Source organism: Triturus cristatus, chromosome 6, assembly GCF_964204655.1.
Source record: "Triturus cristatus chromosome 6, aTriCri1.1, whole genome shotgun sequence".
Classification (NCBI taxonomy): domain Eukaryota; kingdom Metazoa; phylum Chordata; class Amphibia; order Caudata; family Salamandridae; genus Triturus; species Triturus cristatus.
In genome coordinates this window covers 1178749353-1178762499 of record NC_140589.1, presented here as the reverse complement: position 1 = coordinate 1178762499, position 13147 = coordinate 1178749353, and the positions used below count along the sequence as shown (strand labels likewise).

Genomic DNA, 13147 nt, shown 5'->3' with positions numbered 1-13147 from the left:
GAGATACCAAGTCACCACGGAGTTTCATACCATTCTAACAGCATTCGTCCTTGAGCCTCTCGTCTTTCAGTGACTTGTAATATCCGTATAACAAACAACAAGGCTTATATTAATCTATATATAAAATTAAGTGCACAAGCATGCCCCCTTCGCTTAATATACTAGTTTCCTCAAAGATTACCTATTGCATCCTTTGTCCATGGTCTTCCCAACAAAGTTATAATGGAATATTTTAATGCCATTTTCTGATGCAAAACAGCGCATGGGCCGAAAGCAATAACAAGTAAACTGAAAATGTCTCTGATAATACACATCATACAACCAATAACATTTTGAAATACTCCGATACATTGCAGAGTTTACTTACACAACCTGTAGTTTGCAGGTGTAATACACTGTAGTCTGTTGCAGAGAAGACGTTAAATAATTTGTTCTTCTAAATATTGTCATCTCCCTAAAAACAGCTGTCTAAAATGCATAAGACTGTCAGACCATGTTATTTTTTTTTATTTTTGTTGTGGCCGTATAAAACATGTGTAGGTATGAAATATAAAGCATTTTTGTCCACCGTAAAAAGTTCATTATTTCCTCACAACTACTTTACATCAAGTGTCACTTTAATGTTCATGGCGGCCAGTTCTGCAACAAAATAGCGGAAGACATAAGGCACAGAGATGGTGTCAATGGTATCACTTCGTTCACATAGAGTGCAGTTGTATTTCCTGTGACGCATGGCCGACCAGGAAGGAGGAGGCTTCTCCAGCAGAGGAGACAGCAGACTGCCACACTTGATACACACGTGCGCCACAGAGCGGTCTGAGCAGTTAAAGAGTCGGTCGTGGAGCAAAAAGGAAGTGCCATGAGCCAGCAGAGCATCCCGTTCCATCTCACCAAACCTTATCCCACCTTGAACATTTCGTCCACCGATGGGCTGGTTGGTGACTTTATCCCGTGCTCCAGTTGTTCTCACTTGGAATTTGTCAGATACCATGTGACGTAAACGCTGGTAGTAAACAACGCCGATAAAAATGTCAGCTTCGAGTTCAAGACCACTGATCCCACTGTACAACCTCTCGGTGCCATAGAAGTTATAGCCAGCAGCTTTCAGCATCTCGCCAAAGTACTCCAGGGCAGAGTTCTCGTCTGAAAATGTGAAAGGAGTAGCATCGTGGCAGAGGCCGTGCAGTGCAGCCGATTTTCCCGCCATGCTCTCAATCAGCATTCCGATAGTCATTCGGGAGGGGAAACCGTGAGGGTTGAAAAGAATGTCTGGTACCATGCCACTCTCCGTAAACGGCATGTCTTCAGCAGGCCACAGGCGGCTCAAAATACCCTTCTGCCCGTGTCTGCTTGCAAACTTGTCTCCAATCGTTGGATTGCGAGGGATTCTCATGGTAATGCAGATACTTTTGAACTTTCCGCTCCCGTTGTCGTTGCTGCATACTTTAATGTTATCCACGACACAGCTTTCTGTGCTTCTAAGAAAAAAGGAAACAAAGTTATTACTAAGCAATTCAAAAGAGACTGCACCATATGCTCTCAAAATATTTACAACAGGATAGTTGGTGTCTAAAAAAATTTTAAAAAATCACCAAAGCAACTTCTGCCGAAATTCTAAACATTTACACTTACTTGAAAAACATAAGAGGTGGAAACTCATTGGCAAACGTACCCATAAAAATCCTTCTGCCCACCATCTCCAAGCCTACTATCACCTGGCTGCTACAACATTAGACAATATTTATGCATTTGTGTATGGCACTATAATTAGGGGCATTCCACAAATTAACACAGCCAAGTCACAGAAATATATGGGGCACACTTTTATTTCTGTTTCACGCAGATTCTGGGTAGAAATAAGATCCAGAGTCAATAATGCATGTGCATTGCACAGAATTGAGTTTTATGTTTTTTTGGGTTTGACACTGTTGATGGCGTTTATAGTATTTTGAACACGCATAAGATAGTGCGGGTTTTACTAAACTGCTCCCGGGTCTGCTAACAGCCACTGGAGAGCCATTGACAAACAGTAGGCTAAGGAAGCCATATTTAAGTACGAAATAATTACCCCAGTTCAATTTTGTAGTTTATTTTAGATAGAACTACACATTTTAAGACAAAATGAGATTAAAGGGGTACAGTACCGACATGAATTGCTGAGGTGAAACTCATTCACTGGAACATTGGAGGGGGAGGCCGATATGCCCCCCTTGGTAAACCTGGCTGTCCAGATAGTGGTGTTTTGTGAACGTATGGAATAATGCCCACACAAGCCCCTGTCAGATGTCCAGGACAGGAACTATGCATACCAACATAGTGGTAGCAGCATTAGCCTGGCGGAATGAGATTGCAGTCCTTCCAGAGGCTGCTTTTTTGACCAGCGCTGTGCAGATCTTGATGCAGATAAATAACTAGTAGAAGCCAGTCTTCTTCGGTACAACTTTGCCTTTTTTCGCCCTGCAGACCCCATGAAGAGCTGATCGTCTACCCAGTGGCATTTTGTACAGTCAAAGTTAAAGCTCAGCACTCTTTAGGGGTCCAAGAGATATAGTCTTTCCTCTGAGCGTGACGCACAGCATACCATAGCATTGAATGATGGCAAGGCATGAAAAGGCATCACAACTTTGGGCAAGAAGGATGCTGGTGTCCGCAGAACTAGTTTATTCAGGAAGAATGTTATGTTAGTTTAATTTGTAACATGCAAAAATCACCCCAGGAGGCATTTCTCGGCACCATGCAGATCACAGACAGGTAATCAAACTAATATCCCACTAACAACGCTGTTTTGTAAAGTTTCCTACATTTGTAGTGGTCCGTACATTGACATATATGAGGTGGGAGCTTATTCCAAAACAGAGGGGCTAAATATGAGAAGGATCTGCCTCCTGATCTAGCCTTTCTAATCCGAGGCTTAGCCACTTAACAGTAAAGATCTGCCAGTCTGGTAATGGATGAGCTTTGTGCAAGGACTTGTGTGTCAGACAGCAAACTTTGAAAACAATTCTCATACGGATTGGAAACCATTCGAGAAAGCGCAGAAGAGGAGAAGAGGCTATTCTAGCTGGAGGATTGTTGATGAGACATGCTGCCGTATTTTGCATAACTTGCAATTCAAGACTGTCTCATTGGTAGAGGCCAATAAAGCATTGCAATAATCCGGCTTATAACTAGTGCTTGGACCAAGGTCTTCCTCCCACAATGCAGCGGGAGGGGAAAAACGCTCCCTAAGAGAGACAGCATATGAAAACAGGTGGCAATATTATTCCTGACTTGTTCTTTCATAGTGTGACATTGGTCAAGACGAACACCCAAGTTTTTAACAACTAATTTAGAAGTTGGGGCAAGGCCCAAATCAGAGGGCCACCAGCTGGGTGTCCAAACCTGTTGGGCATTGCCAAACAGTATCATTTCTGTTTTAATGGTGTTCAGCTGAAGACAGTTATCAGTCATCGAAACCGCAATAACCGTCATACCTGCTGAGAAGTGTGCTTTTGCATTATTCACATCTTTATCGAGAGTGATGATTACCTGTGTATCAGCAGCATATGACGATGGTTCGAAGCCAAGCATTTTAACAATTTTGGCAAGGGGGGGGGGGGGGGGGCATAGATGTTAAGAAGTGTAGGGCTGAGACACAAGCCCTGAGGCACCCCCTTGTCAAGTGTCAGGGTGCGCGATTTGTAGGCACCCAGATTGATAGTCTGCGTTCAGTTGGTTAGAAAATCATTGAAAGATGTTAGCGCCATGCCAGGAATGCCTATCTCTTGCAGTTTCTGCAGCATCCTGAGGTGAGATACAGAGTCGAATGCTGCTGATGGATCCAACAATACCAGCAATGAAGGAATATTTTCTGTCCAGAGAGCATTGTATGAGGTCGGTAACTGTGGTTAGAGTTGTCTCAGTACTATGCATGGGTCTAAAACCCGATTGAGACTAGTCTAGCAGTTTAATGGTTTCAAGTTAATCCATGAGTTAGTGTTTATTTGACCTTCCATCAACTTACACAGTAGGGGAAGTAGAGAGTTGGGTCGGTAATTGGAAAGATCCATAGGTGACGTATTGGACTTTTTTAGGGTTGGGGTAAGAGGGGAATTTTCCAGAAATGGACAGGTTGAATAATGAACATATGGTGAGGGCTGGCTGAGAGTACAAAACCACAGAAATACGAGGAGGAAAATAATCTAAAGGAGACCCTGATTTAGCAGTTGTCAATGCTTTCTGAATGGAATCAGGCGAAAGTGGTTTAAAATTGCCAAAGGCGAGATCAGGATTCGCGGGCTGAGAACTGGGATTAGACTGCCCACTGTCTAGGTCAAATATTTGGGGGAAATTCTGATAGATTGTATTGATTTTTCCTTCAAAGTGATTTGCTAAGGAGTAACATAAGGCTTGTGACAGCGCAATCTCTTGAGACCAGGCATGAGGATTTAAAAAAGTGTTGAAGACTTTAAATAATTCCTTAGAAAAGTTACCTGCCTGATTAATTTGTTGAGTGATGTGTACCTTACAGGCTTTTTTATATTATGGTTAAGGCCCCTGTTTTCGGTTTTTACTGATTTTTACAGATAAATACAGACAGAAAACATTTATTTTCTTGTCTGTATTTATTTTTAAATGTGGAGAGGGAGAGGAAGGAAACAAGTTTAGTAGACCTTTCAAAAACAACATCGCAACTGGTGATTTAAACAATGAGAGCTGCCAAGCAAAAGTAAAAAAAAGTCAAAAGAGGAAAAAGGTTTCTGCAGGAAGTTGGCTCTTTATATTATGTACCAAAAAAAAGGGATATTGTGCAGAGAGTCCAGGTATCCCTTACTAGTGGACAAGGCTTTCTTTAAAAATCCCAGGGGGCTTTTTTGTGGTAGTGTGGTCGAGTGGCCTTAGGCTTATCAAGGAGTGTTAGACGTTTGTTCCATACACACAGCCAATAAATGATGCGCACACACACTCAATAAGGAGATCCCCATCAATGCAAGAAAAAATAACACGTATTTTTACATAATTTTTAGCACTTTGTTACTGGGTAAGTAGTTTTTAAAATTGTTTTGAAGAAAACAGGTAAATATACTTGCATTGTCTCTAATGCGGTAATGTTCTCTTATGGGGAAAATGCATATATTGCTTCGGGTACTTATCAGCGACTTACAGGACCAATCTCCTGGAATTAAGGTAAGTGCTGGGAAAGGTTCAAGGCAGCAACAGCAGGTCACCTCGGAAGGCTCTGGGGAGTCCGTGTGCCGAGGTGTTTTTCGGCAGAGGGGCCACGTTGGAGTCAATGTGAAACGCTCCTGGGAAACAGAGGATGCAAGTAGGGACTGTGGGGCCAGTCCTGCTGAACTTACATGGGGGTTCAGGTCTCACGATGCTCTGGTACGTAGGGACACCTTTGGCCCACTTCTCCTTGGATGTTGGGGGGCTCCGGTGCAGTGGTGTTTTGAGGAGTCAGGTTTTCACTGCAGGAGACACGTGCGGTAGAAGAGGCCTGTACAAAAAGGCTGTAGGTGGCGACTGGGAGTCCAGTCAGGGCAAACTCAAGGTGGGGTTTGACTCCGGAGGGTCTCTGGACCTTGCTGGCATATTTGGCCCACTTCACCTGGGCTGGGGGGCACAGGAGCAGTGGTGCTTTCCAGTGTCAAGTTACTGGAGATTCGGAGTCCTTGCGGTTCTTTTCAGGTGACTGCAGGGGAGCAGCTCTGGAAATCCACAGGAGATCTTGGTTGCTTTTTGAAGTGCTGGCAGTCCTGCCAGGCTTTTGGAGGCAGAGCAGCTGCTGGATGAGCCGTCTTTGGCACAACTGTAGGGGACAGCACGCAGGCTGGCAGGGTTGGTGCCAAGTCAGTTACTGCTCCTCAGTTCTTGCTTTTCACGGCTCATTAGTGTCCTCCTTCTTAAGTCAGTAGAACCTGCCTTCCTGGAGTCAGGGATCCCCTATAAACAAGATTTTGGGGCGATAAGGGGAGTGAAGGCTGGTAGCTAATGGGCTACTTACCCTTGGGGTCACTACACCCCCTATATGCCACTTCCTGTGGGAAGTTGGCATAACCCTGTCCCAGAGTTTCTAATTCTGCCATCACCAAGATGGAGGAATTTTTCTAAAGGAGGGCAAATCAGTCAGCTCACCTTAGGGGTGTGACTGGCCTGGTAGTGAACCACACCTCCCTGCATATTTGATTTCCTGCCTGTCCTGGTGCCAAACGGAACTAGGACAGGAGGTTGGCATTTCCCCTGTATTGGGAAGCCGTAATCACATATCAAGGGCAGCAGAAGCAGTTGAAGCCTCATGCATTGATATGCTGATTACTGAGCCATCCTGCTTGGAGGAGGTGACAGCCCCTCTGACCAGAGCAGGAGATGTTTCTGTCCTCATAGAGAGTAGGCTTTCACCTGCAGGGGTCAGAAACTGGTCTGTGGTGACCAGCTGGTTTACACCACTCATCCAGCACACTAGAGGCTGGTAGGTTTTTAGGTGGAACCTCTAAGGTGCCCTCTGGGTGCATGTATTAATAAATCCACCACATGTTCTTGTTGTTTTCCTGGAACACTGACAAAGTGATGCTGTATGTCTTTTCTGTTATTTATTTTATGTGCAGTGGCTATGCCACTGGGGTTGTAATTGTGACTACAATAAATAAATCAGTAAAATGTTATTGTAAAAAATCCACCACTGGAATCAATTTGGGTTTATTAATACAAGGTGTTTGATACCAAACAGGATATATTTCAGTGAGCCCATCATGTAGCTGGGGACCTCGTTTTTACCAGTGTCCAGCACATGTTCTTAAAAGTAGCTTCTCTGCTCACTTGTGACATTTAAGAATTGACAAAGGCATCACAGGGGCATATCTGCTCATGCAGATATGTCCACACCTGTAGTATAGTGCACCCTACCTTAGGGCTGTGAGCCTGCTGTAGGGATGTCTTACCTATACTGCATGAAGTGTGTGTGTAGCCATGTCGTGTTTTCGCTTTTATCTGCGCCAAGACACGTAGCCTGCTTTGGCAGTCTGCATGAGTTAGGTGAGGGGTCCCTTAGAGTGGCACAATACATGCTATAGCCCTTAGGGACCCTCTTTAGTACCCATGCCCTGGGTACTCGTGGTAACATTTACTAGGAACTTACAGGGGTGCTAAAGGTATGGCCAATTGGGAGGTGGGGGGGGAAATTGCACAGTTTTAGGGAAAGAGTTCTGGCACTGGGGACCTGGATAGCAGGAACACAGTGCACTTTGTATCAAAATTGCATCAAATTCCAGGCAAAAAGTGGGGGTGACCATGTCAAAAAGAGGCCCTTTCCTTTTACTGTGCCCAAAGCAAGCTCACCCAATCGCTATACAGTAACCATTACTGCAGATCTTCTGCAGTTTCCTCCAAAACCTAAATAGGGTCAGGGAGATCCCTTGATGATGGGCCCACTGAGACTTCAGATCCCACTGCAGAGCCTGCATATGTACCTGGCATTATAGATCAGTAGGGTGCAGAAGGTAAATCAGTCGACCTCTCTAAAATCCAGGACAGAGGCTGAAAGATTAGGATCTTAGGCTGAATGTCCTGGTCTCTCCTAGTTGGGAAAGAGCGTGAAGCCAAACCATGTCCAGAATGGCTGCGATGAAGGGGAGCGTCTGAGAAGGAGTGAGGTGTGACTTCTGCACGTTGACAGTGAACCCCAAAGACAACAGGTTGTTTACTGTAGTCTTAAGGTGGTTGACGACTGCCTGGCCTCTGAAGGTGTGCTGCTACCATCGCTTCATTTTTGTGAGCACCAGATGTGTGCTGGTTAGACCAAAGAGGAGCAGAGCAAGCTTACAATGCACCTGCTCCACCACGAACTGCAGGTTGTGCCAACGGGCCTGCAAGATGGGTATATGGGAATTGGTGGCCTGCAGGTCTAACACCACCATCCAGTCTCCAAGGTTGAGGGCAGCCAAGACTTTGGCCAGTGTGAGCATCTTTAATTTTATCATCTGGAGGAAGACATTTAGAGGGTGGTTTCTTGGCTCCCTGGTGCTCATGGACGAGTCCGAGGGAGTCGGTAGGATCAGAGGAATTGAAGCATGAACTCATGGTACTCTTCGATCTGTCTCGGTGTTGCAGATAACCCTGTAAACTCTGGCTGCGTCGGACAAGCTGCGGGATGGGCTTCAAAGTTGACTGACTTCGGTAGCAAAATTGAGAGGCATGGCAACACCCTCATGCTTTCTCAGTAAAATGCGTGTGATGTAAAGGTGCAGAGTCAAGCTTAAATCTTTCATTTTTTTCTTCAATTTACCCGAAGACTTGGAGCATGACAACAATCAAAGTCAGGAAAAACTGCAACTTCTGGACCAGACGAGCAGTCACTGCAGTGTTTGTGGGTCGATCCCAGGAACCATAGGTAATCCGGATGATGATCAGTCACAGACATTTGTTGGAGACAGTCCTTGTATGGTTTAAACCCATTAATTTTGGGGAGTAATCTTCTACCCAGTAAAAAAAAGTTGATGAAAAGTGGTCTCGGAAACGAAAGGAAGCTCTGGATCCACGTCTGATGGCGTGGAAAGAAAAAAACTGACAGCATGCTGGAGTGATGTGTCTATATGGGCCCATGTGTCAATTCTGGAGCAGTACATCGTCAGTGCGAAGCCATACAGTGCTACATATTGGCTCACAGTGGTACTGGTCAAAGGTTTCTAGATCCAGGCTGACACCTGGGGAATATTGAAAAGGTGAGGAATCTGTGGTTAGAAGTCTATCGGTATGGGTTGCTACTCCAATGCCGTATGGGGCATGGCAAATGGTAATCCCCAACCACCCAGAAAATCTACAGCCACCATTTACAGTTCTGGTGAAGGACGGGCAAGCTGTGGTCAGACAGGTCATTCAATCTTGTCTAGACACAGTGCACTCTGTAGCACATGCTATGGGTATGTCTGTGGCGCATAGTGGTCATGCCTGGCTAAGAAATTCAGAGTTCTCCACCAATGTCCAGGCAACCCTAAAGGACCTTCTTTTTAATGGCTACAGATTGTTTAGGGACAAAGAAAATTAGGCCCTTGAGAGGCAACTGCTAGGCACTTCTACAAAGGCAGTTCTACAAGTTTCAAGGTTTCAGACCAGGGCAACGGTAGATGAAGATGGTGGTGATGATGAGGATTCTTCTTGCCCAGCCATAGCAGGAAAGCAGCCCTAGGACCCTCTTGTCTAAGCACATGGCACCCGTTCAAGGACATGTATCCTTTTTCCTGCAGGCCTTGAAACAAATGGGTCTTGCAGATCATGAAAACTCTGGTATGTTCTACTCTTCCACATATCACCTACAGATCCTTCAGCGGGAGGTCGAGGTCATATTCCTGAAAAGGGTGGTGGAAATGGTGCCAGAGCAGGAACAGGGCCAAGGGTACTACTCCCAGTACTTCCTATTTCCTGGAAAGGACTCGTGGCGGCTGGCACTTGAGGGTCCTCCAGTGATGCCTCCGTGTGAAGCAGGCTCTGGTTCAAGTGATGTGCTTTCCGCCTCAAACGAATGGTGACCACAGTGGTAATAAACACTGCCACTCAGACAACACAAAACCGATGTGGTACCTCAACAAGCAGGGAGAAGTGGAGCAGACCGTCTCTTTCGAGAAGTAAAACAACTCTGATCCTGGGTGACGGAACACCAGATCTGTTTGGATGCCAATCATCTGGCAGGTGCTCCGGATGTCAGACCTAACAGCCTGAGTCAACAGTACTTTGCCGATCACAAGTGGTATCTTCACCCTGAGGTGGAAAAGTACATCTTCACCCTTTGAGGCACAGTTCAGATGGACCTATTTACCACTTGCTGCAATGCCCATTGGACTCATTTTGGTGCCTTCCAGTATCCGTTGCAGAGACACCTTTAAGTTGAAGTCGAGATTTCCACTTTACTACACTTTTCTTCCAGTATCGTTGATGCCTCTGGTGTGGAGGAAGATTCGGCTTGTGGGGCCAAATTATCTTAATTGCCCCAGTCCAACTGAGAAGAGCGTGATATGCAGACCAAGTGCACCTTTCCCTGAACCCCCTGACCAGTCTCCCTCATAGGGTAGACCTAATCTCGCTACCAGAGTGGCAGGTGCTACACCCAAACCTCTAGAGCCTACAACTTCATGCCTGGAGATTGAGTGGAGATGCCTAAATGCTTTTTCTCTGCCTCCTGCAATGATGGATATGCCAGCAAACAATCCACCAAAATGGCAAATTCTGGGTGATGGAGTAGAGGCACCTGAATGCTTTTTCTTTGCCTTCTGAAGCAATAGATATCTTAAGTGCCCAAAGATAATCAGCCAAAACAATGTATTCTGGGAGATAGAGTAGGTTTGTCAAATGATGCTCAGACAACTCTGTAGATCCTTTCAGAGGTTCCAAGATTTGCCTACTTATTAGCTCAGTTGAGACAGTAAAGGGCAACTTACCCGTTTTGTCGGCCTTTCTGTGTTTCAGAGATCAGCCATTGCTGTTCAAGTTCCCCATATTTATGAGGTTTCTGAAGGGTCCCACCAACATGTTTACCCCTTCTCCTCTCATAATGCCTCAGAGGGACCTTAATCCGGTGCCTACATGTTTAATGTGTACCCCTTTTTAACCTTTACACGGTTGCCAGTTGTGACTGCTCACTTTTTAAGACCGCCATTATGTCGGGTCGACAGGTCAGTAAGGTGGAAGCACTGAGCGTAAAGCCCCCCATTACATCCTCCTTTCCTGAAAAGCTGGTTCTTAGAACCAGGACTGCTTTCCTGCCTAAAGTGGTCACATCCTTTTATTTACAGTAGTCTAACCCCCTACCTGCCTTCTTTCCCTTAAACATCCCACTAAAGAGGAATAAAGGATAGCCAGTTTGTATTATGACCATGCCAAGGACTTTCAGTTTGACAACCAGCTTTTCATCAGGTACACTGGTAAGATGAAGGTCAAAGCTGTCCAGAAGAGAAGGTTGTCAAGAAGAATCATCGTGTGCCTCAAGCGGTGCTACACCTTTGCACACAAGGAACCGCCAGCAGGATAGGGCTAAATTGCATTGAACCAGGGCTAAGACTTCTACTTCAGCTTTGGCAAGAGGAGTGTCATAACAATGGCGTCATTTACGGAGCGGATATGGAGCAAGCGCCCTCCAACGGGAAGGAGCATTATTGCGAAATTTCCAGGACAAGTCTGAAGCCTGAGATAGTAAAAACGTGAAGAATCTGCAGTTAGAGTATCCACCAAAAAGACTGTTACCAAGGGTAAGTAACTTTCATTTTTGCAGAAAGTTTCTCTCAGTGACACAGGAATTTTTAGGTTCTGCATCAAAGTCCATCTGTTCACTAAGGTGTCTTCACTACTTCATGTTAGTACTAGTAATTGCCAAGTAGAAGACCTAAATTACAATTCTTCTTTTATCACTAGTGAACAGTTGGCACTGTAATAAGGGCAGGTGGGTTGTGAAAAAAGGTGATTTCACTGGTCAAATTTGAAGAGGCAGAGAAGTGTAAGAACCCTGGTGAACCAAGTATTGGTGAAAAGCAATGCATCTTTTTGCTAGTATTGTAGCACAGTGGTTCTTAACTTTTTAACTTCTGAGGACATCCACTACTACTGAAACCTGGGGACCCCCAATGAATCATTACTGGAATGCAGAGACTGGGTGCCAGGGACACTGTGTCTAAGCACTTGGGATAATTTGAAATGCAAAACAGTACACAAAATATACAGAAGCAAGCATTCAAACGACTACAAACATTATGAAATATTTTATTTAATTCACAAAGAAATATATTTAAAAAAAGCAACATTTTAATAGCAAGGTTGGAGCTTTTGTAAATTCAACTGACCCCACGCCACACCACTATGTTCTGTTTGTTGCATTTGCACTGCTCCCACAAATCAATCTGGGGATACTAACTTAAGTATTAACCTCCAATTTCAAATTCCGGACATTTACAGAATGTTTTATAATTTGCAATTATACATTTTGCTTGTTTATTTATATACACTTTATTATTATTTAATTTTCTGAGCCAGTAGCAGAAACAAATACTAAGTAAATTACCGGTTAACAGAAGTCATTAAAAATGATATGTACAAAGTGACAGCGACCATGTTGCATACTTACTTATAATACACCACAAAGTTCTCCCCTGTATTGAGATTCAGGTAGCTGTAGTACGGGTTTCCATACTGCAGGACAGATCCAATGAATGGAAGACCATCGTCATCAAGCTTGTTCATGATCCTGGGATCACCAGCTTTGACTCCAAAGACCAAGCTGTCATCTCCCTGCTTGATCTTCTCACTGAGGTCTATCTGCTCTGTCTTGTAGACACTTCCATGAGCAAAACCCCGCTCCCAAGAGGATTTATTTAACACCTATTGAGAAACATAGACCATAGTTTGAAGAACCAGTTTCACATCTTTCAAATAACTACTATTGCAAAGGTCACAGCATGCTGTTCACCATCACTTTTTGACTTTTAAAGCTATTTTAAAGGCCTTTTTTTGTTTTTTACTTTTTATAAGCGGACTACGGGTGAGATTGCTTTTCATTTAATAATGATGAGCTGTTTCCTTCTGACATTTTAAAGCATTTGATAAATTAATCATTCATTAAATGGGTAGAGATTGGTGCCAAGCGCTACAAAGCTATAAACATACCTGAGATTATATCACATCCAAAGAAGGTGCTAGCACCTTCCCTTCCACTATATATGTCTAGTTATAGGTGTGCTGTGTGTCTCTCTCTCTCTCATTCAGTACTACACAGAAATATTACTCATTAACATCGTGGGCAAGGCTAGTTCATCAGTGAAACGCGTAAATGCTGCTGATGTGTATTCACTAAATGAACAGTTTTGACACCGCCACCGAGTGCCGTCCTCCGTTTAGGATTTATGGCGTCAGAGCGAAGACACCATTGTTAAGCACCCCAAGCAATTAAGCAGATCGTCTTCAGCTGTTGTTTATGATGTGTGTTTATACACACACTTCATTAACAACAGCTGCAGACGCTCAGCTCAATCGCTGGCGGTGCCTGACAGTGGAGTCTTCGCTCAGAAGCCATACATCCTAAACGGCTCCCCACACCAAGGAGGATGTTACTCAGTGGTGGTGTCGAAACTGTTTATTCAGTGGATACACATAAGCAGCAACTACGCGTTTCACTGGTTAACTAGCCTTG

At 44.5% G+C, this 13147-nt stretch overlaps 1 protein-coding gene across 1 annotated transcript in view; it reads right to left on the bottom strand.

The window, feature by feature from the left end:
* Positions 1-217: 217 nt before the first annotated feature.
* Positions 218-13147, bottom strand: part of POLR1B (RNA polymerase I subunit B) — a 214571-nt gene continuing 201641 nt past the window's right edge. The window contains exons 14-15 of the mRNA XM_085612104.1: positions 12086-12339; positions 218-1478 (exon numbers count right to left, since the gene is read on the bottom strand). Of these exons, the coding sequence (XP_085468230.1) occupies positions 596-1478; positions 12086-12339 (1137 nt within the window). The 3' untranslated portion in view covers positions 218-595. The remainder of the gene's footprint in view (positions 1479-12085; positions 12340-13147) is intronic.